The sequence below is a fragment of the Sphaerodactylus townsendi genome, linkage group LG03, assembly GCF_021028975.2.
Source record: "Sphaerodactylus townsendi isolate TG3544 linkage group LG03, MPM_Stown_v2.3, whole genome shotgun sequence".
Classification (NCBI taxonomy): domain Eukaryota; kingdom Metazoa; phylum Chordata; class Lepidosauria; order Squamata; family Sphaerodactylidae; genus Sphaerodactylus; species Sphaerodactylus townsendi.
In genome coordinates, this window is record NC_059427.1 from 33,993,392 (window position 1) to 34,019,144 (window position 25,753).

Consider the following 25,753-nt stretch of genomic DNA (forward strand, 5'->3'; position numbering starts at 1 on the left):
GTAAGCTCGGTTGCTGGCAATGGGACTTGTTTCTGAGTAAACCCTCCTAGGATCGTGATTCACCCGTTGGAAGCATTGCACTGTTGCACACGCCCCCCTGCCCTGCGCAACAGCTCTGGAGTCACAGGGCAGAGGAGGCGTGTCCCCTGGCCTGGGTGGCGCGCCGGAAGGTCGGAGGGACGGTAAGGCGTTCAGGAAAGGGGGGGGAATGGCGCCTTCCAGCCACTGCCGTTCACACGGCAGTGTTTGGAAGCCGCTGTTTCCGAAAAACCTCGCTCAGGGAGCGAGGTTTGGAAACAATGGCTTCGCGCCACTCGGGGGGTTGCGAGGCCACCACTGCTGTGATCCAGCGGCGGTGGCCGTGTGAACTCCTCCCCAGGGACGCTGTTTTTATTCCGCCCGTGCGGAAACAGCCTTGCTCTTTTGCGAGGAGTGTTTTGCAAAAATGGGAGAGTCAGAAGGTGATGACAGGTCAAAACCTGGAAAGTTCCAGAAGGAGTTGAGTGGGAAGCAACAGGACCCAGCGTGCTTGTCTCCAGCCCTCCACTTTTAAAGCAACAGTCACCATTTCTAGCACTGGAGGTGACAACATGAAGACAAAGCAGTGCAAACATTCATCATATTAAATAAATAGATGTTCCACAACACTAACTTCTCAAATAATATTAGGAAGGGAGAAGACATTACAGAAATAAAAATACAGGAACAACAATGCGGAGGGAGAAGAGTTCCAAGATGCAACTCCCGTTCCTTTTACTCCAGAAAAACAAAGTTAGCAGTATGGGATTGTGTATCAAAATAGGTGACACATTCACCACACAGAGCTTTAAAAACACACTGTATCAAAATAAACCAGGGCCCCCCAACATGGTGCCTGCAGATACCGTTTCTGGTGTCCATCAAGTATTTCCTGTAAGTAGGCATGGCCTGGTGGGTCTTTTGCCCAGCAAGGCTTCTGATTGGCTGTGCCCATTTGAAAAAAAAATACTGCTTTGGCTACCACAACACAAGGATCTTCACCATGAGGTTAAAGGCGAGCTGGTTCCACCTCCTGCCGCAGCCATTTTTTGATTGTGCCCATCATCACCCTGTGTCGGAATGTGCCCTCAGGCTCAAAAAAGGTTGGGGACCCCCAGTATAAACACTGCTGTATAGCCTAGAATTCATCATGTTGTTTTCTCTTAAATGGCCATTTGGAATGTTGTGACACATGATCAGCCGCCAGAAGAACCAGGCGGACAAATTCTTCCACATCAAAGGAGTAATTTGTAAATTTTGGGTGTTTTCCAAGTGTTGGGTGATGTCCCTGAAGAAAAAGAGAGTTAAAATGGTGTTAAGGAAGCAAACAAAGTCAGCCCTTCTGCTGGAAAACAAGCTGCAAATTGAGTAATTATTTTAATTCATAATCGCTGATTTATTGATCCACCCTGAAGCAACAGTGTCAAGTAAGAAAACACCAAACAGCAACCCTATTGACAGCTTGAATGAATGGCCAATTAATTTCATTTCTCTGCCTCCTCTAGCTATTAATATAAAATGACTCCTTAATCAGGGCAGAGAATTTAATTTGGGCTGAAGCAGCAGTATCATATTTCATGCACACACAACAAGAAGGGTAAAACAAAACACTATTTAAAACTGGGGGCACCTTCCATCCCCCTGCCCCTGACACCCATGTACTCCACCTGATCCTGGGGGAAAACTTTATCCTTCTTTTGCCAGGTCATGTAATGGACACCTCTCAGTCTTGCCAGATCTAAATAGCAGCGTTCATCTTCACAGTTGTACCTAGAGATATGCAGAAACAGGATTGGATGGGAGCCCATTAGAAGAGGGCAAAGCCCTAGTACCTGCCTTGTGTTTTAGGGGGAATGGGGATAGAGAGTTTGAAATTCCATCCTATGGGGACCTGATAACCTGGGGCTTTCCTTCCCAATAGGGGAAAGATGGCTCAAGGGGTATGCATGAGATGGAGCCCTTGATACTTCATTTTGTTTCGGAATTCCCCACATCTAGGTACAGTTTTCTACATTAGGAATGCTGTCGCAGACTTAGATTCAACAGCATTCTCTCTCAACAATAACCAAACAGGCTCCCTGCTCACATCCAGCAAACCGAATGTCAGCTGGACCAGTGGGTGTTTGGGAATCTCTCATTTTAATGGCAATCAATTGATGCAGTCATGCCCCAAAGTCTTGCCTCACCTGCAGGACTCTGAACCAATCCTTGTGATGTTATCCTCATGAATGTTCAAAGGACTGTCAGCCAATCAGAGCCCACGGCACACCAAGGAATTGGGGGGGGGGAATGAGCAAGCCTCTTTAAAAACAGGGAGAAAAAAGTCCTCCCTCAGACAGGGGATCCTTTGGCTCTGGATAAGGGTATCAGTTTAGCCAGGTTTTCATTTGGCTTTTAGTCAGGGTTTGTGGTCAGCATAAGGAAGAAAGCTTGTTTTAATGGCATACATAATTGGTTCTGGTGGGTTTTCCAGGCTGTGTGGCCGTGGTCTGGTGGATCTTGTTCCTAACGTTTCACCTGCATCTGTGGCTGGCATCTTCAGAGGTGTATCACAGAGGAAAGTCTGTTACACACTGTGACTTCCCTCTGTGATACACCTCTGAAGATGCCAGCCACAGATGCCGGCAAAACGTTAGGAATAAGATCCACCAGACCACGGCCACACAGCCTGGAAAACCTACCACAACCAATTGAATCCGGCCATGAAAGCCTTCGACAATACATTGAATACATAATTGTCCTGTTAAGGCCCAACATTCCTGCCTTGGGTGTACAGGTTCTGTGGACAGGAGCTGTGTGTGTTAAAAGAGCAACCTTGCTCCTGGGAAGAATCCTGTTGGTTATGGAATTAAATTCCAGCAAAACCTTGTAAACTGAGAAAAACTGGCTAGAGAAAGGGGAATCAAATCTTTTATTTACATTAACTGAGGCTCAGCTACAAAGCCGTTACTCTCACTGGGCAAAGTCTGGAACCTATGGATGTGAAGTTGAGAGCCACTTTCAATTTATACATTGAGGCAGCCCATACAAAACATTTACCCTGTTAAATAATTTACTTTCCGTTAAATAAACATTTGTTGTCCATTTTCACCTGTGTCTTGTTTGTCTAGTCAAATATCTATGAAAAAGCAATTTCTGCTTACCTCATAAATAATTAAATCCTCGGTCTAGCAGGTTCCTAAATAAGAGATCTTTAGAGACCATAGAGTTCTAAGCTAATAAACCTTTAAACAAAGCTCGTGACATCTCTTTTTACCAGATTGCAGCCAGGTGGCATTTTAAAAAATCCATAGAAGAGGCCAGAGTGGGAAACTGGACATTCTCCAGTCCAAAACGAAACTGCCTCCGAATCCTCCACCACCACCCTCATCATGTAGCTACCACACTAGTCATATCCAGTGGTGGGATTCAGCAGGTTCGCACCACTTCAGCAGAACCGGTTGTTAAAGTGGTGCTTGTAAACAACCAGTTGTTAAATTATTTGAATCCCACCACAAGAACCTGTTGTTAAATTATTTGAATCCCACCACTGGTCATATCCCTAGAGGAACATGTAAGGCAAATTCGTATAGAAGCTACTCATATCTTGAAAAAAGTATCGGCTTTATGACTAATTTGATAGCTAGTAAGGCAGGACAAGGAGCCAAACCTCCCTTTTTGTCATACAGCCATTAAACAAATTAGAACCCTCTTTGAAATATGAAACTGTAGGGTACCATCATTGTGGGACTACATAACATAGAGACAGCATAAGAATAAAATGGGAAGCTTACAGTTCAAAGATGACAGCCCAGTCTGGCAGAAAGAGAAGATGAGTAAGGCCTGCTCCATGCATTCCAATGAAAATGTCAGAATTGTGCGTGATTTTCAGCTGCCTTGTAAACTCAAGCTCCCTCAGGAAAACCAAACAAAACATAAAAACGGATATGCAACAAGTGCAGCCATTTTCTCGACTTCCCTGTCTCGCCCCCCCACACTTATCACACGCAAAGATAAAACTTATATTACTGCAACATTACAAGAAGCAAATTAAAATAAAATACGCTTGCAATTACATTTTTTAAAAGTCTTAGAACAGTATATAATTTCACCAAAAAAAAGCTTAATTGGCCTGACTTGCAAATGAGTGTATTTATTTAGGTAATTTAGATGACTTTATTTATATAGCCTATTTTTAGACTACCCGTCCACTGAAGTCCCCAACCTAATCAAGCAAATATCTCAGTCTGGTGCCCATTTTTAGAAAACTGCAATACTACAATATTGCCTAAATGCAGTGGCGTAGTGCCCAAGGGACAGGGGGGGACGTCTTGCACCCGGGCACACGCCGGTGTGGGAGTGTGGCGGGAGTGTGGCATGGGCATTCCGGGGTGGGCGGGGTGTGTGACAGGGGCGCAGTTCCCACTCGCTACGGCTCTGCCTAAATGCAAACTTGTGAACTAACTTCAACACCAGTGACTGCATATTTTTCAAACGTGTATTTTAAGTGGCACTTGAGAGACCCTTAATTAGTTAGCTATTTGGCCCAAGTTTGTCAGGGCTTGAGAGCTAAGCAGGGTTGGCCCTGATTAGTATTGAATGGGAGACAACTAAGGAAATCCAGGGTCACTATGCAGAGGAAGCCAATGGAAAACCACGTCTGCTCCGCCCATGGAACATCCTGTAGAAGGGGTTGCAACTCAGGGGCACATTCTTATTCTTCTAGAATCCAAATGATGTCAAAAGGATTTTCTTCTAAGTCATTATAATAAGGATTGCCGCCTTAGTAAAACCACCACCCTTAGAGGTACACTTACTTGTACTTGTAATTGACTATCTGGACCTCAAATAATGACAATGTTTTCAAAGCACCAGCAAGCTAGAAAAGGAAAATACTCAACATTTTAGAACAATGTCAGTTTTACTCTCTTCTACCCTGTCCCCACCAGTTTCCTTGTATCCATAAAACATTCCCATATTCCCACTCTTCTATTGTGCCTTAAGAAAATATCCTAACCTCATTTTGGTTTAGTATCTTCCTGTATTCTGTGCTTCGGGCAAGTATTGTAACTCTGATTTTTCCATCCTGTTGGAAAAACACAAAAATAGGAAAAAAAAGTCATACAATAATTCCACTGGGAGCAAGAAGGGGAGGAGAAAAATACAAGCTGATTGACAACAAGAAGATTAGTGGCCTTAATGGAAACAATTAGCAGCATGATTAAAATGTCTTTTTCTTTTAATCGCCTCATTAATACCACACACAGAGACACACACACTTCTTAAGAGGACCCTTAAAACAGATGATCACAACACGTGTTCTCTTTTCTCTATCCCTTTGTTCCCACAAAGAAGAATCTGCAATAAAATAACTTGTAAACTACTTAACAGTCCCCTTATATGCTTTGCCTAATATCCCACACACAAAGAGAGAATTAAGAACAAGAAAGGCTTTCAAACTATACAAACAGACCATGTCACCACAGGCATTGAACCTGCTGAGGTCAACTGTAAAACAAAACAGAAGCAATCTAGCTACACAATACTGAACACACGCAGAAAAAACACAGGCAAATGGTTGAAAACACAGCCCCTTGTGATCAACATGTAGCATATTTTTAAAGGAAATATTTCAAAGAAATCAAAAGTTTCTGGGTTGATTTTCCCTCTCCTGGACAGTGTCCACACTATAAGTATTCTTTAAAATAATTTACTAGTCCCATTCATTGAAAGTCGTGATCTTCCCTGTAGACGGAGACACTGGGCAGGAGGCAACTCAAATGTTTGGCGGAGCAGGGATTAGTTTAAGACAGGTTATCCTCACCTGGACTTGTTACTGGTAGTAAATTCACTAATGGCCTCCAACTATACTTCTGAACAGTGTAGAATGTTCTGCTTCTACTGGTTGTGGTGAATTTTCCAGGCTGTGTGGCTGTGGTCTGGTGGATCTTGTTCCTAACGTCTTGCATGCATCTGTGGCTAGCACCTTCAGAGGTCTATCACAGAGTCTGTTACACACTGTGTCCAGTGAGAAGGGAATGTTTAGTGGGGTATATATTGTCCATGTCCCAGGGTGGGGAACCGATCAGTAAGTGTTTGGGTGGAACTTGCTATGCAAAGATGTGGTTGATAGTATTGTATTGTGGGTGGGGTTTTTCAGTCCAGGGAGTGATTCACATTTTCATGCCCTGCAGCAGCAGCAGTATTGGTGAATGCAAACCCTGTGTTTGGGTGGAGTCAATTGTTCATGAACTTAGCATGCCTATGGGGTTTGCTTTTGGTGTTTTTAAGTACTGGTGGCCAAGCTTTGTTAATTTTCAGAGTCTCTTCTTTCCTGTTGAAGTTGTCTTGGTGTTTGTGAATTTCAATTGCCTCCCTGTGCAGTCTGACATGTTTCCAATAAATTAGCCAAAGCCCTTGCTACAATTAGGCATCTTATTGAATATTTAACATTGTCTGTGTATAACGCATGCACAGAGACACAGAGGTATTATGGGCTATACCAGGAGAAGCAGGGTAAATTATGCTGCATTTGAAAATATGATATCCTCTTCATCATGGAAAGGAAGCTTTAGACAGACCCCTTGACACATTTCACAACACAACAAGTGTATGGGGCAAGCCAGTAGAAACAGAAGTCTGGATTATGAACACTAGGAGAAATATTTATGTAGGGTTCAGATTATGATAGATGTGGAATTTAAAGCAAGAGGAGAGGAGAAATGGCACATGAAAGCCTAAATAACATTTGGGTAACAACTGCAAATCTTAGAAATTACATACTGCAGCATTAATACCTTAGGTCTGTCTTGCGTGACATTTAATCTGTGTAAGACATGCTGGGAAAAAGCTCTGAATAATCCTGTACCATAGCAGCCAGAGATCTGAAATCAGAGCAGTTGTACAGTAATATAATTTAGTTGTGCACTCAAGTCTTTTATGCAACATAATAGCTTTTATGTATTAAACATTTACACATTACATACCTTCTTATGAAGTTGGCACATCTTATACAGAATGCATACAAACGCTAAAAGAAAACAAATTACTTACCAATGGAGTGTTATAAAATAAGCCATACCTCATTCGAGGCAGTAATGCAAAAACTGCTTCTTTGAAGCATACCTGGAAAGAAAGATCATTTACAAGTTATAGTGGAACTCCTAATACATAATTAAAAGGGATGAATATGAAGGAGGATCTATTAATATTGCAACAGAAACCGGATCAGATCACCCATCTGTGGCACTGTGTTAAGGACTGCCAAACGACTGAAACAAAGACAGTGTCTGACAGTGTCCTCCTGAGAAAGCCTAACAATATTTAGCAAAAATTTAGCATAAATTCTTCTGAGTCACAGGTCACTTCATCAGATGCATGGAAGTGTAAGGCAACTAAGCTGATACTTTTTTATATCCCCAACAGAATATATTTACTGTGATACAAAAGCATTGACCTGATGGATGTACACTCCAGTGCATCTAATGAAGTGAGCTTTGATTCACAAAAGCTTATGCTAGAATAAATGTTATTCCTCTTAAAGGTGTCACTGGATTTCTGGTTCTATTTAGGTAAGATGAGGAAGTATGTGTATATATGGAAGGGAGGAATTCAAATGGAGAAAAATATTACACATTACACAATAATCATCGCCCCTGCAGCTCTCCAGCACTGTTTGGAGGCGGTTGCTGGTTGGTTGCAACAGAGCAGGTTAAAACTTAATCCATCGAAGACGGAGATCCTCTGGGAAAGCCTAGCTTGGTCACCAGGGGAGGGTGAGAATTTTCCAACCCACGCCCGGTGTGTGGGAGGGAGGCACTCATTGGCCCGGCCCCCTCGGTCCGCAGCCTGGGGGTCCACCTGGATTCGTCTCTTTCAATGGAGACCCAAGTGGCCCATATAACCCGGGTTGCGTTTTTTCATCTTCGACAGGCCCGGCGGCTGGTTCCCTTCCTCTCCCACAGACCTGGCCACAGTGATCCATGCAACGGTCACCTCCAGGCTGGGCTATTGGTAACTTCAGCTCTGGCACGGGGCCCCTACCTTCTTGCGGTTGATCCGGAGGTTACAAACTGGTCCAAAATGCGGCCAGCCACGTTTGCTTGCACGGGGGGCGTACCTTCCGTGACCGCATATTCCAACCAATACTCGCGTGCGCCTGCACTGGCTCCGGTTGAATTCGAGGATCATCTTCAAGGTATGGGTACTTACCTTTAAGGCCTTAAGCGGCCTGGGACCCTCATACCTTCGGGACCGCATTACCCCATATGTCCCTACTAGGCCTCTGCGCTCAGCAGAGGCCAATTTGCTGGTAGTCCCTGGCCCCTCAATGATGCAGCTGGCCTCCACGCGGGCCAGGACTTTTACAGCCCTGGCCCCTGCCTGGTGGAACACTCTTTCCTCCAGCTGTCCGGGCCCTGCGGGATCTTGGTGAGTTCCGCAGGGCCTGCAAGACGGAGTTGTTCCGCCGGGCCTTTGGAGTGTCCAGCTGCTGATTGAGTGCCCCTTTTACCCTCCTGTATTTCGGGCCATACCATCTATGGGCCCCATTCTTTTTCTCCCCTTTTGGGAGAGTCTAATAGGAACTGTTGCGGGCTTTGGTGTTATTATTTGCTGCATTTTAACTTAACTTATTTAAATTCTGTTATGTAATTATAGTTTTCTGTTGTTCACCGCCCAGAGCCCTTCAGGGGTTGGGCGGTATATAAGATTAATAAATTAAATTAAATTAAATAAATAAATAAATAAATAAATAAAAAAATAAAAAAAAGAGGATAAAAGGTAATCAAGCAGACACCTGCCACTCCTACAGTATCTACTTATATACACTGCCCAGAGCCCTTTGGGGGTGGGCGGTTTATCAAGTTCAATTAATAGTAATAATAATAACAACAACAACAGCATCAAACTTCTTGATCATGTGCTACAATTTTATTAAAAAGAACAAAGCTAAAGGAAGATCACACCTTATACTGAACATTATGCAAATACTATATACTTTTATTGCACTTATGGTGTATTTTGCTAATACTTTCATGACAGCTACGTGTGTCTGTTTTTCTTAAAGCGGGCTACAAAAATAAATGTGCAGAAGCTCCTGGTTGTCATCACTGTGAGCAGTCAGTATGCTGCTTTGGTGCAAACCTACGAAAGCAAATTAATAAGTGATACAGAAGGGTGCAGAAGCAGACTGGAAGGTCAAAATGGGCTCTGGAAAGGGCCCAGCACCTTCCTCCCACAACATGGACGGAAACCCAGCCTGGGCAAGTCACACACAGTGCCAACCTTGGCCGTGGCATTGCCACTGAGTTAGCTAGCAAGGCAACTAAGATGGCTGCTGTCACACAAGTACTGAGACATGGCAGCACTTGCCCAAGAACTGATCTCCCTCCACCCAGAGGAAAAGTTGCTCATAAAGACTTGCCCCTAACCCCAGCTGAATCAGTCTAGGAGGGGGGCTAAAGAGAGGCACCCCCAAACATCTGCCCCCTGGACTTCTCAAGAGTGCAATCAGTGTCCACGTCTGGTATAAGAAATAGCATCAGTACAGGAGACACTTTGAAGGTACCTAGCATGCTTTGGCATTTTTCTCACACTAACGGAAGCTAACAGTACAGATACAATTTTAGTTATGGATTTAGTATGAATGCAATTGGTCATTTTAACAGTCCTGTTAAAATGTTTGCATCATGACAAGGTTCAAAAGCAAGCAGGCCAAGTCAGATACTAACAGGCCTTCAGATACTCAGCAGAGTGCTGTAGCAACGTTTATGAGTTTGAGAAAAAAGATCAAGACAGTTATTTAGGCATAAACTCACATTACTACTAGGGGTTATAATATACATTTGTTAATCTTTGAGGCACCATTGTGCATTTAGAAACTTATAGAACATTAGCACTACTTTTAACTATTGTAGCCACTGTAGCTCGGGCAAGAACCAATGGTTCGGTTTGCAACTAAGGTGAAGAGTGCATCAAACAGTGTAACCTCAGAGCTGATTCTGATACACTTGCTTTTGGAATAGGCCCAAATGCCACGCATGTGAAGTTTTTTAAAAATAAAATAATAATAATTCCATACTCTTTTTGAATCGTACGATTTCAAGTGCGTTATTTCATAGTCTGTAAATGCCTTCCAAGTTTCACTGAACAAGTCTCCATATCCATAGGCACTCTGGTTGAAAACAGAAACATAATAAGCACAAGTGAAAGGCAAGTCGCAAACAACTCAAATCAGTTCTGTGTCTGAGCAGATTTTCAACAAAACCAAACTAATTGGATACCTACAATTATTTTTAGAAAGGTGGAGGTCGCTTCAAAAAAATCCATACTCCTTTTGCTCTCCTGAAAAGCTCAATACATGCTCAGACCTCAAAACAATTTATCTCCATGACTCCTGATGTTTGAATTTTTTCAAAATTCAAACTTTCAATATGAATGTGTTTGTTGTTCAGTGGCTACAGCACAACTTTTGTCATTTCTCCACTCATAGGCCCTTTCCGCACACACAAGGCAACCCAGGTTTGACTCGTGTTCGCGGAAATCGATACCTGAGCTCGACTCCTCTGTTACTCCGCACAGCAGCTGAGCTCGTGTCTCCGGAGCCGAGTTCAGAGGGCGGGACCACCTCCCTGCACTGTGTCCTGATTGGTTCCTGAGTTACCTGAGTTCAACTCTGCTATTACTGGGGGTTTTTTTAAGGCGCGCTTCTCGCCGCCACCACGAGTCTCCTGTTCTGCGCATGGCCGAAATACTGCGCTGTGATTGGCTGGCTGGCAGAGTCGATCCGAGGGAGATTCCGCACACAACTGGCTTGAGTGCAACCCGAGTTCGCCAGGAAGTTGCACCTCCCAGTCGAGCTCAAAAATTTGACAGTGGGGGGGGGGAGCAGAGTCAGACACGAGTCGAACGCTACAACTGTGCGGAGTACCCGGGTCGGACCTATGTCGAACTAAGGTCAAATCCTACAGCGCGGAGGGGCCCATAGTCGCAATGAGAAGTTAGTACAGTGAGATAGAAGATGTCACACATCTACAATTTGCTCCCTAACCCCATGACAAGAACTGGCCCAACAATTCTTTTTCAAAAAAAGTAACACCGCTACCATTTTTCAGTGGTTATAAACATGCTTGATGACTGTTTCTCACATCTGCTTGGCTTTCTTAAAAAAAAGACGAGTGACCTGTAAGGACAGTAAATCTCCAATACCCCAAATCTACTAGCATATCCAATTACATGAACAAAAGCCAAACAAAAAAAAAAAACCAGAGAGAATCAGAAAGACAGAATGGATGCATTGGCCTCAATGTCACTGTCCAGCCTGTTTAAATAGTTCCCTGGCACCATCATCTGGCAATTCAAGGAATTAACGAGCTGTAACGAACAGCATAGCATACAGGGATTTACTATACAGAAGCAGCAAACATGCTTATAGAATGGAAACAGGATAAAAATGGAGCTGGATGGGAACACCGGTTTTCCAGAGTTAACAGCACAGGAACAGAGACCTCAAATCCTAGGAGGGCTACAGAAGGATAAAGCATTAGCTTTACACTGTTAGCCAAGGATTAGCTCCAGTAGGAACGAACAGCTAAATCCCTGTGGTTCTCTGTTACGTATGCCACTGTATTTCCTAATACAACAACAAAGAAATGAGGGAAAGAGGCAAGCAGGAAGGACAGATGAGGAAAGGGATAGTTAATTATCAAGAAACATGCAGAAAGACTTTGTGGCTACTGAAGTGGGGAAAAAAACATAAACTGAACATAAACCAAATGCAGCAAGTTCTGACGTGGGAGGGAGAAATTCTGAATACTCTCAGGTGTCAGATTTTCAGCAACTGGGCTTCTAAAAAAGAATACTGAGCTAATACTAGAGTCAAAGGCCCCTTCTGCACACGCAAAATAATGCATTTTCAAACCACTTTCACAACTGTTTGCAAGTGGATTTTGCTATTCCGCACAGCTTCAAAGAGCACTGAAAGCAGTTTGAAAGTGCATTATTCTGCATGTGTGGAATGAGCCAAAGTTTCCTAAAGAAGAGTACAAAGCCAAATAAAAGTACAAGGGCAGATTATTAAAATATACTATATGGGGCAAGGATAGATTCAACAAACCATGAGACAACTTTAGTTAAAAGTAGAAAAGTGGCAGAAACAAGTATAGAAAAGGTTAAAGGAGACATTGTCTACCAATAAGCAACCTTAAGGGATTACTTGTTCCTTTCCTGTAGGATATTGTTTATTGGGAATATTCAACAATATTCAACAATAAACTAAAAAAGAATGTTGGCAGACTACTGACACAACGGTTGCATGAAGAACTCTCTCTTTTTAAATAGAAGAAGAGTTTGAATTTATATCCCACTTTTCTCAACCGTAAGGCATCTCAAAGTGGTTTACAAACTCCTTCCTTTGCTCTCCTCACAACAGACACCTTGTGAGACTGGCGGGGCTAAAAGAATTCTGGGAGAACTGTGACTGGCTCAGGGTCACCCAGCAGGCTTCATGTGTAGGAATGGGGAACCAAACCTGGTTCTCTTTAACCACTACATCACGCCAGCCCTCACACTGGACGTGGATCAAACAAGAATGGCAAAAGAGAAATGAGCAAGGGCAAAAGGGAGAAAAGTCTGCATACAGGAGCTAAAAGTGTGCATTTTGGGGAAAAATCAATAGAATTTAGATTTGGAACTGGGGGGGGGGGGGCGGACATCAATATTGTAATCCTGAATATTCAGGTATACCTATGCCATTTCTGGTTTGTTTTTGGTCCATTCACCCAATTTCTGAATTTATTGGTCCATTGTTTCCTAAGGGGAAACGGGCAATATTTCTGAAGATTTGAAATGGATGTTTTAGAGCAAACGGGGCCACACGCATACCCACCTCTAAAGATTCCCAAGTTTGAAAGTAATTGGACAACGGGGTCTCATTTATAGACCTCTAAACAAGGTGAAGAGAGCCCCGTGGTGCAGAATGTTTTAGAGCAAACGGGGCAAACACGCATACCACCTCTAAAGATTCCTAAGTTTGAAGGTAATTGGACAACGGGGCCTCTTTTTATAGACCCCTAACCAAGGTACAGAGAGCCCCGTGATGCAGAATGTTTTAGAGCAAACGGGGCAAACACGCATACCCTCCTCTAAAGATTCCCAAGTTTGAAGGTAATTGGACAATGGGGTCTCATTTATAGACCCCTAAACAAGGTGCAGTGAGCCCTGTGATGCAGAATGTTTTACAGCAAATGGGGGAAATACCCTCCTCTAAAGATTCTTAAGTGTGAAGGTAATTGGACAATGGGGTCTCTTTTTATAGACTCCTAAACAAGGTGCAGTGAGCCCCGTGACGCAGAATGGTAAGCTGCAGTATTGTAGTCAAAAACTCTGTTCATGACATGAGTTTGATTCCAATGGAAGACAGTTTTAGGTAGCTTTGGCTCATCATGGATTCAGTCATCCATCCTTCCGAAGTTGGTAAAATGAGTACCCAGCTTGCTTGGAGTAAAGTGCAGATGACTGGGGAAGGCAATAGCAAAGCACCCTGTGAACACAGTGCGCCTAGAAAACATTGGGATATGACATCATCCCAAGGGCCAGTAATGGCCCGGTGGTTGCATAGGGGAATTATCTTTACCTTACCTTATCTTTACCTTGTGCAGAGAATTGAAAGTTTCTTCGATAGATCAGATTGAAGGTTTTTAAATCTACTTTGCTCTTTTATCGTGAGGAGACCATGGGGGATGGGAGAAGAATGTGCTTATAACCCTGAGTTCTTTGGAGGAAGAGCAGGATAAAAGATAGGCAGATGTACCACAAAAGCCAAACTGGCATCCATCTGCAGTAGTGACTTTACCCCTTGCTTTTAACTGTCTATTTCTCGCATCAGGCTAAAGGAGGTCCTATCAGTGAGCCTGGTATATATCACGAAATAATACATTGCAAGTACAGGCACCATCCTGTTATAAAACAGGAACTCTTGCTTACTGTATCCCACATGACAATGCTGATATCTGTGCTGAACGAGTTGGTAACATGCTGAGTGATGTAAAGATTGACGAAGTCACAGAAATGGTGGTACATATTAACACCTGAAAGACACAGAAAAAAATTAAGCTGGTTTTGTATATAAAGCTCCCACCTTTATTCATCAGCAAACCTTAATATCTGGGTTTTTTTTACGGGGCAACTATTTAAGAAGACGTTATATTCTTCTCACCAGAAAAGTTTAAGGGCAATGTCATGCTTTATTACAAGACGCTTTTCATGAACAGTTAAGTTCACACAAAGGTCACATAAGGCTTCCCATTGGCAGGGATAGCATCCAAATTTATGGCTTTTTTTTTGCTGTTCTAGAGAAATACAGACGTGTCAGACACTTACATATAATCTGTTCATACCAATGCTGATTCACTGGGTGCAAATTTTGGATCAAACCACAGCTTTGTCACAGAGTCCAAGGCCCTATTGCTTAAGAGAGTTAAAGAAGAGACAAACTACAATGGATATCTGTGAATTATTATTTTTTTACTTTAATACAAGATAGTCGGAGAGGGGCTACAAATGTGATTGGATAGATACTGGGAGAATAGCCAGTTCACAAAGCGCCATGTGCCCATAACAGGTCCCTTGCCCAGGCTGTTATTTTCCCCGTGGTATTTGTATACTCTCCCAAACAGCACACCTTGGGTGTGAAATTCTTGTTGAGGAAAATGATGCAAAGAAAATGGGTGAGACACTGTTTCTGAAGCACCATGGCTAGGATTAAATTGGCAGCACCTATTTTTTTTTTAAAAAAAAAATCAGACATCAGGAGACCCAGAATGTTATAACATGAACGTGAACCCTAAAAATATGAGACTGGCATACAAACTGATAGATCCGACAGGGACCACCAGACAGAGTTCTGTTCAGAAGAGAGGGATATGGACCCTACCAGTGCCAGATTTTCTATACGAATCCATGCCTTGGCAGTCTTTGGCCAATTATAAGCCCCATCCAATGTGTGTGTGTGGGGGGGGGGGGAGAATCCTTTCTTGGGAACAGCATGCTGCCAGATTCTCCCTCCCTGGAGAACTTACCCCAGTGGAGGGGCAATCTCACCAGCATGTAGCTGCCACCACCGCCTAGCACTGGAACATTGAACTGAATGGTGCGCCAGCATCCCAGAGTCCCTGCTACCACTGGCATGTGGGGGGGGGGGGTGACCCAAGAATTGTGGCCAGGGGAGGTGTCAACATTAGTCGGCTCCCTCCTGGCCTTAGCCACCATTATGCCAGTGGGCCACACTTAAGACTCAAGTCACCGAAATGGTGACATAGGTCTACTGTGGTCCTTAGAGGCTTCTCAGCGCTGGGCAGCCACAATTTAAGAGTCTGGTGCCCAGCCTCCACTGCTCCCAGCTGCTGCCCCCAAAGAGGCTTCTGGGTGATGTGGGGAGGCTTGAAAAGTGCAAAAGCCTCCCTACACCATCCAGAAGCCTCTTTGGGGGCAGCAGTGGAGGCTGGGCACCAGACTCTTAAATGTGGCTGCCCAAATGCTAAGATGATAAATGACCGAGCTTGTTTCACATAGTTAATAGTAGGAGTTGAAAAGTCTCTGGTTTGACTTGGTTTGATTCTGGCTTGACTCTGGTTTGATTACTGATAAACTAAGCAGATGGCACTAAGGAACCAGTTACTTTCTTCTAGCCATCACTGTCCCTCTAATGGAAGGAAAAAATGGCATAATAATACTATCCTACACAGTTTTTATAAGGATGTGGTGTATACGGAATTTTGAGCACTGCAGAAATGTGCTATGTAGACTGTGACTGTGTTATGTCTATTTAAGGGCTTAGCAGTTCTGGAGTTAAGAGCTCTTGTGTTTTAATTTTCTTTAGGAAGCACAAGACATTGCAAAACACTTCTGAATTGTACAGAACTTGGACCTTCACTCCAGCGTGACAAGGAAAACAACCTTAGATTTAGCTACACAGACTGGAATTTCAGTCCTTCAGTCAAGTTTCGAGTCTACCTTCAAAGCCCCAGAAAGAATAGCACAGGAGTCATTTCCTGGCACCAAGAAGAAATGACACAAAAACACCCAAAGTAGTTTGGAGCCATGGAAGCATTCCAGCAGATGCAATGATTTTGACCCATGGAATGAGTTCCATCTCTCCCATCTCTCAATTGTAGACCAAAAATACACAGCAAAGCATTTCAGGGCGCATTCTGTTCTGCAGCAGGAGGGGTTGGTTGAGAGAGAGACCTTCCACAGGAAGAAATCCTTCCAGCCACCAAAATAACCTGGCAGATCCTAGCCACTGTATGGTAGGGCTGCATCACACATGCCAGATTTGCTCATGCTGACTTCAGACTTGCACACAATATGCACAGAATTATTGGGGTTATGGGGAAACTGCTGGTATACAAAGAACTTAAAACGTTGATTTTTAATATACCGCAAAAGGCCCACTTGCAATGGCATGACACCACCAACTGGCTGCCACGCTGCTATCATACTGGGGAAATTATAGTTTTACGTCTTTATATTTAATTGTATAATTTAAATAATATACATTGTTGTGCACAGCTCTGACCCCCGCTTGCCAGAGGAGAGTGGTTTATAAATTTAACAATTTAACTGAAATTAAAAATTAAATTTATGAGAATCAGCACATAGAAAAACCACACTGGCACATCAATTGTTGTGATGATTGTCACTGAAGATCCTCTGAAGTAGCATGCCTTGTAGGCTACAGAAAAACAGCATCGCCTGACAGAGAGTTGAATTTCACTATACAGAGCAGAAACAGAGTTTTTTATACCTGCATCAAACTTCATGAAATACGTCGGCTTGTCAATAACTACATCACAACTACCATCTTCCATAGGTCTGGTTTTCAGTTCTGTATACATCTGGAGCTCAGCAAACCTGAAATTACAGCCAAGATGCTCTTGATTTATTGCCCCAGGTTTGGGCTTGTCTTAACAATATTTGCAAAGTTTGACCAAGTTTGACAATTAAAATTATTGTTAATTGTAACTGAAGCTTCTTCAATACAGCTTCAAAAGGTTAAACTCTGCCTTTGATCTCAGGAGCAAGCAACATCTTTGATCTACAAATCAAGGGCTGGAGAAAATTTCAAGAGAGAGCAACACAGGATGGCTTTCTGCCCCTGTATCCAAAATTCAGCTAATCTGAATACATCTAGGCTCTTGTCAGATGCGTTTGACCATGATTTTAAAGACATTTCCCCAAAGACATAAGTTATTAATGATTGAAGACCCAAGACTGGTAGAATTTGAAACCAATTAGCAGGATCCATTTAATAGTCCAACAAGGTTCCAGTTGCACCGGGAGCTGATAAAGTTCAAAAGCTTCAGAAGAAGTACATGACCTCTGGGGAGGGGAAGACAACAGCAGGTCATATACCATCCTACAAAGGTGCCTCATTCTATCTCAGTATCTTCTGTTTCGACTGGCAACAACTTTGCAGTGCCCCAGGCAAAGAAAGGTCTTTCCTAGAACTCCCTCACAGAAGTTCTTTAGCTATATAGTTTAGCGGAAATTGAACCTGGCACCTTCCGCATGTAAATCAAGCTCACTATTGCTGCCCTGAAGCTTCTCCCCAAAAGCAGTTGGGATATATGGCATTTCTGACAGTGGCAGCAGTGCACTTGGAAACCTGCTGCTAAAGTAGTCTAGGATCAGAAGCTATTAAATAAGTTATTGCATTTTTAATCCATACGACTTCTCATGTTTTTCCAGCTTTGCAAGGACTAAAGCAAGTTTTGCAACACTGAAGCTAAAATTGTTAAATTTTATTTATTTATGGAATACAAAATTAACAACAAGGGTAAAAATAGTAAAAACATCAACATTTAAAACAATCATAAAATCACACTAGTACCCACCCACATACCCTCCCCAACCCCAGACTAGCAACCTCCAGAGGGGGCATCAGGGGGGTTTAGGGCAAAAGGCCGGGGTGACTAGGAAGGTCTTTACCAGATGCCAATAGAGGGATAACGCCTGGCAAATTTCCCCAGGGAGGCTGTTCCATTGTTTGGGGCCAGCAATGGAGAAAACCCTCCTGAGTACTCCCTCCACCCACGCCTCAGTGGGGAAAGAGACTATCCGGAAGGGACCAATTGTTATAAAACAAGAGGAGGCTGAACTAATAGCTTTTCATATGGTACATAACTAAGGTGTGGACTGGAAGCAGAAGATCTACTATAGAAGTGCCTGACAGAATTTTATCACCACCACTCCTTGAATCGCAGATTCCGCTTTCACTTCACAGCTGCGTTTGAAACTTCCTTTAGCTGAGAGGTTTTCTACTTTGAACTGCCATTGGTGGTGATGGCGTTGCTATTTAGGAAAGAATCTCAAAGCCCTTCTGGCTCCAAGGAGTTTGTCACACATTTCTTTAGATACAGGCACAAAGAACGTGCTGTTCTGCATTCCCAAGTCTGAACTGCTGAGTACTTCTGATTTTCTTTCAGTGAAAGTTAACAACACATTAAAGTGGGCTTCATATAATGTATCTCACATCTGGGCCAGGACTCCAATAACCTCTGGCAGATTTTGCATGGGCCAAAAACAGCGGTGTGAAAATGGTGTAAAAGGGTTTACACTATTTTCACACCACTGTTTTTGGCCGATGCAGAATCCACCTTCATCTTGGCCACTATCCTACCTGTCTCCTCCTCTCTTTTAAAAAATCTTATTTGTGATCTTTTTGGTGTCTGGCTGGGAGAGAAGGAGAATGCCCAGTATATAACTCTTTGGCCCTTTCCGCACGGGCCATAAACGGCGCCCTGGGGACGGAAAAAACGCTGTCCCCAGGGAGCCGTTCACACAGGCGGTGCTGCCAAAACGCAGCAGCGCCGACCTGGCTCCCCTCCCCCACCCCCAGGGCAGCGTCAGGAGGTTTTTGGGAGGTTTTTGGGAGAATGCATTCCCTGTGATGCTGGTGCTAACGGCACTGGGCCGGGAAAGACAGCTTGTTTTTCTCATCCCTCTTCCTCTGATTACTCGGCTTGCTGGCCTCCTAAGGACCTCCCTCGCTGTTCTCCAACCCCTGGAGGTCGGAGGGCAGCGTGGGCGGGTCTTAGGAGGCCAGCAGGGCGACGGAGGCGACGAGGTGAGTGGGAGAAGTGAGTGGGAGAGGGATTGTTTTCTATGGGGGTCAGCTCGGCCAAGACGCCCGTGCTAGCTGCCTCCCCACCCCTCCACTGGCAGAATTCCTGCCGGTGCAGGGGCGCCCAAATGGCCCGTGCGGAAAGGGCCTTTGACAAAAAATCCAAGTTAATGTGTAATCCCATAGCAACCTTTTGTCAGCCATAATAGCCCAGACTAATCTGATCCTGTCAAAGCTCAGAATCTAAGCAGGGTCAGTCTTGGATGGGAGAACACCAAGAAAGGCTGGGGCTGCTATGCAGAGGAAGACAAAGGCCAGCCCCCTCTGCTCATATCTTTCCTTGAAAGCCTCATAAATTGGAACTTTAGGCGGTCACCAGGAGTTGGGTGTGACTAGATCACACTTTACCTTACCTTAATAAGAGACAACAGATTCAGCTAAAACTCTTACCAAGATTGTAGAGGACTTTTCCGCTGATCTTCGGCAAGGAAAGCTTTAACATCCATATTACAATGACCTCCAATTTGCCCCTTCTGGAAAAAGTTCTCATTAAATCTGAAGTTTTAAAAAAAATTGCATATGAAAAACTTCAAAGCAAAGCCAGTGAAATCCCACAATTAAGTAAATGATAAGTCCCTCCACTAGCTAGATAGTTCAAGATAAAAATGGTTGCAACCAGTTTAGCAACATGCTTAGCATACAACTGAGCACCTGGTGGGCCACTGTGAGTAGCAGAGAGCTGGACTAGATGGACTTTGGTCTGATCCAGCTGGCTTGTTCTTATGTTCTTATGAGCGCTAACGTGCAACTGAGAGTCTAATGCACTGAAAGTTCTGACCCAGGCAAGCCTGATCTCTTTAGACTGCAGAAACTAAGTAGGGTTGGCCAGAAGCATAGCGCAATGGGGTAAGGTGGGGCACAATGCCCTGGGCGGAGCCATGGTGGAGGCGTGGCCAAGCCGCACAGGGGGCGTGGCAGGGGCATTCCGGGGCCGGGCCTGCTGCCGCAGGGGTGCAGGGTGTGCCCCGGGTGGAGTTTCCCCTTGCTCCACCTCTGGGGTTGACCCTGGTTAATGCTTGGATGGGAGACCACCAAGGAATACCAAGGGTTGCTATGCAGAGGAAGGCAATAGCAGTCCACTGCTGTTAGTCTCTACTGGTCTGCCGTAAGTCAGTTGTGACTCGATGGCACTTGATAGACACAACACACTGAAAAGAAACTGCATGGATCCACGTATCATTCAGCATGTGCTTAGATAAGGCTCACTGCCTTAACATAAACTTGATCTGAGCAGGAATCAGAAATCAAGGGAGGGCAGAGAACATAAAGAGAAAAAGGGCCCAAACCATTCAAAGCAAAATAAGTAACTTCTGATCCTTAAGGCTCTGCAACCAGAAATGTGCTCTACATAAAAGATAAAGAAGCAGAATTTCCCTTCAGTCAATGAAGATTTCTAAGTACCAACACAGGAACATTGTTCAAGAATAAGGGAAAAATGAGTGCTCACAGATCCTTAGAGCTATGAACAGCTAAAAGGACGAGCAGGCTGCTTAGCATGATATTTAGACTTTAGTTTCTCTTGTGCATTTCAGGGAACACAAGTAAGCCAGACCTATCATGGTTCCTCTTCGGGCTTCTCAAATCAATATACAAATTCTTTGCTCTGCAGTACTGGAGATAACGAGAACACTCAAGTGAAGAATCTCCCTGCAAAACAAACACACACACACACACAAACGGACAGAGATAAATTAAATTAGAAACAATTTGGAATTTGGATTTTAAAGTGTAGCAGGAAGCTGGACAGTAGATGTATAAAGGAATTTGTGATGGATTTCGCATGGGCCAGAAACAGCAGCGTGAAAACAGCGTGAAAATGACGGAGAAGGGTTTAAAACAGTGTAAAAGGGTTTACACCGTTTTCACACCGTTTTCACACCGCTGTTTTTGGCCCATGCGGAATCAGCCTATGTTTAATGTATTCCAATATGCTCACCGTTGCCTTAGGTCTGCAGTGAGTCCTCACTTCATCTATCCTCTCTTTAATATAACCAAAGTCAGCTTGTTTCCAGAACACATGCTGAGCCTCCTCAACAGTACTAGCCCTAGAATGGAGAAAGAGTGTCACAACAGCATTCGAAGGAGACGATGCCAGCTTTAACTGCAGGATAACATACAGCATAAGAATAAAACTGCCCACCTACAAAACAGGTTGCCTTGCAACACCCTCAAGATGGGAATGAAAAGAAATGCCTCTATTTTGCCATGAATTGTACATGTGTCTATGGGGTTTATGGGCATTTGAGATGGGAAGTGACCAACATGCAGATGCTGGAGTCAGATTACATATTATTATTTATTTGATTATAAACCACCTTCCTTGTAAAATGGGCTCAGAACAGTATACAACAATAAATTAACCATTAGAATCAGCAACATAAAATAGCTACACAATGGCATCCGTTTATATGACTTGAGATCTAAAATCTCACGGCAAATATCACCAGGTTCTTTTCAACCCTAGAATTCTAAACTCTCGACGCTGCCAAATCCAGAGGTTTCCTCACAGCCACAGATCCTGTCAAGCTGCCATCCAGTTCTCAAAGTCCTACTATAATAATAACTTGAGCCACAGAAGGGAAACAATGGCTGCAGATTTTTTTAAAAAAAATCTCAAACATCAGGTTAACAACCACAGCAACCTGTAAAGAATCTAGCGACTAAGAATCTCAACTGTTACTTTGGAAATGCAAGCTTGTATGCACCACACTACCACTGAAAATCGCCCCCAGCCACTGGGATGTGCAACTATGTTACTTTTTGAATTATTATAAGCATGCCAATTCCATACCTACCATAAAACCTGCAGGCTCCTAAGCAAGGACTATCTCTGAAATGAACCTTTTGCAATACTGACATGGCACCATTCAAAAGTGCAACATGCATCTAAAGGCACAGAGTGAAGTACAGCAACAATTGATACTGAAACGAGCCATATTTTTTTTTCAAAAGAAGAAAACGGATTGGATCCTGCTGGCTTTTCCCGTTTCCCCAATCCCCCATCCTTATTATAGTTCCCATCCCATAAGATGTTTGTAACTGTAGATCCCAAGATCACCAGCATAGTCTTTTCTTTTTTGGTGAAAGGGAACTTGTCCTTTTTTACCACTAGCTAGATTGAACTTAATACAGTATATACTCGTGTATAAGCCGACCCGTGTATAAGCCGAGGCACCTAATTTTACTGCCCAAATCTGGGAAAACTTATTGACTGGGGTATAAGCCGAGGGTGGGGAGGCAGAGCCTGCCGGCTAGCTGGGCTTTGTCAAACCCAGCCAGAGGGAGCTCCTTATTTGGGCAGTGACTCCCCCTGATGTCACTGCCCAAATAAGGAGCTCCCTCTGCCTGCCCACTGGGCTTGGTCAAACCCACCCAGCCAGCAGGCAGAGGGAGCTCCTTATTTGGGCAGTGACATCAGGGGGGCCAATGCCTAACAGTGAGCCCTCTGCCTCCTGGGCTTTTGCACTTGAAGCCCAGCCAATAGATGCGAGAGGTTCCTCGTTCCTTTCCCCTCGGATGAGGGCAGCAACAGCGTCTCTCAGGGGCAGTGAGTTTGTCCTGTAGCCCTCACTGATCCTTTATGAAGTTAATGAAAATGGGTGACTACAGCATTATAAGCCGAGGGGGCTTTTCTCAGCCTTTAAAGAGGGCTGAAAAACTCGGCTTATACGCAAGTATATACGGTATATGCAAATGCACTCCATATATGTTATGTGCATACTTACCACCCTGCCTCTGCATAATGACATGCTGGATATCCAAACCTTTTTTCTGGTTTACAGGATTTCTCATATCCCCAACATAATTTCAATTTCTTCAAGTATTTCTGGTGAGACAAGATCTGAGTTTAAAAACAAACAGCAACTCGCAGTTGATTTCCAAAGATCCATGTTTCCAAAAAAGATTAACTTTGTTTCGAATTTTTCATTTTGCTAAAACAACTATCCTGAGGTTGTAAAAATGCACAGAAAATCTGCCAGATCTTGTATAATACATCAAAAATTAGGAAGAGTCGTACTGTGTACCCAATTTCACACATGGATGTTTTCAGATAAACTGTAAAACTGCACGAAATTAAAAATGTACACAGATCTGTCAGATTATGGGCCACAGAACAGGCCACTAAAATTTTGTAAGGAACAAATAAAAATTGCAGTTGTTGTGCTCATGCAAATATTTAGGATGTGGACTTCTTTGCAGCCCCACCCCCCCAAACACTAAGGTTGTGAACAGCCTTGGGCCTACATACTTGAGGGACCGCATCTCCCCATATTGCCCTGCAAGGACCCTCCAATCTTTGGAGGGGTATCTACTAGAAGTCCCTGGCCCAAAATACATCCGGCTGGCCTCCACTAGGGTCAGGGACTTTACAGCCCTGGCCCCTCTCTGGTGGAACAGGCTCTCTAAGGAGATCGGGGCCCTGTGAGACTTGTGAAGCTTTCACAGGGCCTGCAAAACTGACCTGTTCCGCCAGGCATTTGGCCAGCCGGGCTGAAAACATGTTCCATTGCCCCGGCCTCCAGTGGGCTCGGGTGTGGGTGTGTGTGTGTGTGGGTGTGTGTGGGTGTGTGTGTGCGTGTGTGTGTGTGTGGATTTTTACCGCCATCTGTGTACTACTTTTAAAGTCATAAGTAATTTTAAAGTCATACTAATTTTAAAGTCATAAGTAGGTTCTTTGCACGCTGTGCGTGTTATTCTGCACAATGCGTCCTTGGGCCTTTGGGGAGGCGACTAATACAATCAGATAAATGAACAAATAAATAAATAAAATAGTCTTGAGGTCAACTTCAGTGCAGAAATGCTATATTTCAAAGTATGCAAACCACTATCTTACTCCTAATGTTTCGTCACCATATTTGAAAGAACTGCACGAGTCTGGTGAAGACGTGCATGAAATTATTTTAGAGTTAAACTCTGCTGACCTACTTAGCATATCCAGTTTTGATACAAACGCTGTTCTCACATAACCAGTTGACGGAAAATGCACCCCAGCAAATACACCCCACCTAATCCAAACCCTGAAACTGTCTGGAAAATGAACCATCTTTAACTTCTGAGAGTTTAACCATTAATCTCTGAGATGCTAAGAATAAAACAAATCATCACATTTCAGTGAGTGAAGAAGCCCTTACTTTATACGGGCAGTGAGGATCCTATAGATCTTACAGACTGTGGCAATGGGCTGGTTATTTTGTAAAAAGTACGGGATGTGTTCCTCTGGCAAGTTGATGTTTTCATAGCTCAACAATGGCGCTTCCGGAATATTGCTGGCGTCAGCAAGATTTTCATCTTGAACGCTGGCCAAGATTTCCTGAAGCAGCACTCCAAAAGCAAGCAGCATTAACATGGCAGTCAAGCAATCCTAAAAAACAACACTACAAAGATTTAAGCATGACATCGTTTCAACCAACCAGACTCTTGCCAGCGTTTAATTCTAGCATGCAGTTATTCATCACTTGGCCAGAAAGGCCTCTCTTCTGGATACCAGCCTATCTTCATGTCCAACTCAGTTATTTAAAGTTATCACTGCTACTGACGCTAAACCAACATGCAGAGTATTTGCTGTTCCCAAGGCATGCATGGGAACAAGTTAGGAAAACAGGCAAGACTCCCTTGAGCTTCATTTCTTAGACACTGAATTGGGTGGAAGCCAAAACAAAAGCAGGGAAGCAACTTCTGATCAGACTGCCACTGATGTGCATTTTGTGTATGAATTCTATGAGATTCTACATCTAGAACTAAAGGCTGAGGAAGAAGTTAGAAACTCAGCCCTAGGAAATCGCTTTGGATTAAGGCAGGAGGAAGACTCAGACCAAATACATCACAAGAAGCTCTTGGAACTATTCTCGTGAACACGTTTTGTAAAAACCGGAGGAACGCCTACACAAATTATGGGGTTTGTATGGAAATATGGCCAGAGAAATATACTGAAGCTAAGGGGGTAGGCAAGTAATGGTTGCTCTTTGCTCTAGATTTGTAAACCACTGCCATTTTTACCCTTTGGTTGCTAGTCATGCAAATAGTTTCAAGGTGATGCTGCAGATGGGCAATTAGTGATGTCAAAAAAGGAACTGGAGAGGGCAGGTAGATCAATGGCAGAACATGTTTTGTGCTGAACTCTAGTACCCCAATTTAAAGGCCATCCAGTAGAGTTCTCTCTGCCTGAGACCCTGGTGGCGAACCTTTGGCACTCCAATTGGCCATGCTGGTAGGGGCTGATGGGAATTGCAGTCCATAACATCTGGGTCATAAAGTTCCCACCTGCAACACCAGTTAGACAATAGCTGAGAACTGCTCCACCTCCACATTGGCTTCCAGTTAAACTTCGTAGTTGCAAGTCAAGGTGCTGGTATTGACCTATAACAGTGGTGGCGAACCTAGGGCACGGGTTCCAGAGGTGGCACTCAGAGCCTTCTCAGTGTGCCCCCCCCCCCCACCTAGGCTCGCCTGGGCCGCTGGGCTCGATTAATAGCATTAGGCACTCAGACCTACAAGTTTTGGGGAAGCCAGTGTAGGCCGCCCTGTTAAGCGCTGTTAAACGCTATTGAGATTTTCCTTGCAAGGAACTATAAG

The 25,753-nt window shown here is 43.8% G+C and overlaps 1 protein-coding gene across 1 annotated transcript; it reads right to left on the reverse strand.

Moving 5' to 3' along the window:
* Nucleotides 1-207: 207 nt before the first annotated feature.
* On the reverse strand, nt 208-25,515 carry EOGT (EGF domain specific O-linked N-acetylglucosamine transferase). The gene is given in 16 exon segments (XM_048491860.1): nt 208-1,306; nt 1,686-1,788; nt 3,792-3,911; nt 4,815-4,876; nt 5,015-5,083; nt 6,795-6,881; nt 7,051-7,122; nt 10,079-10,171; nt 13,981-14,084; nt 16,802-16,908; nt 19,571-19,675; nt 20,733-20,827; nt 21,117-21,225; nt 22,906-23,006; nt 24,313-24,333; nt 24,336-25,515. Coding segments are annotated over 16 exon segments (1,590 nt in total). The 5' UTR covers nt 24,528-25,515; the 3' UTR covers nt 208-1,156.
* Nucleotides 25,516-25,753: the final 238 nt, after the last annotated feature.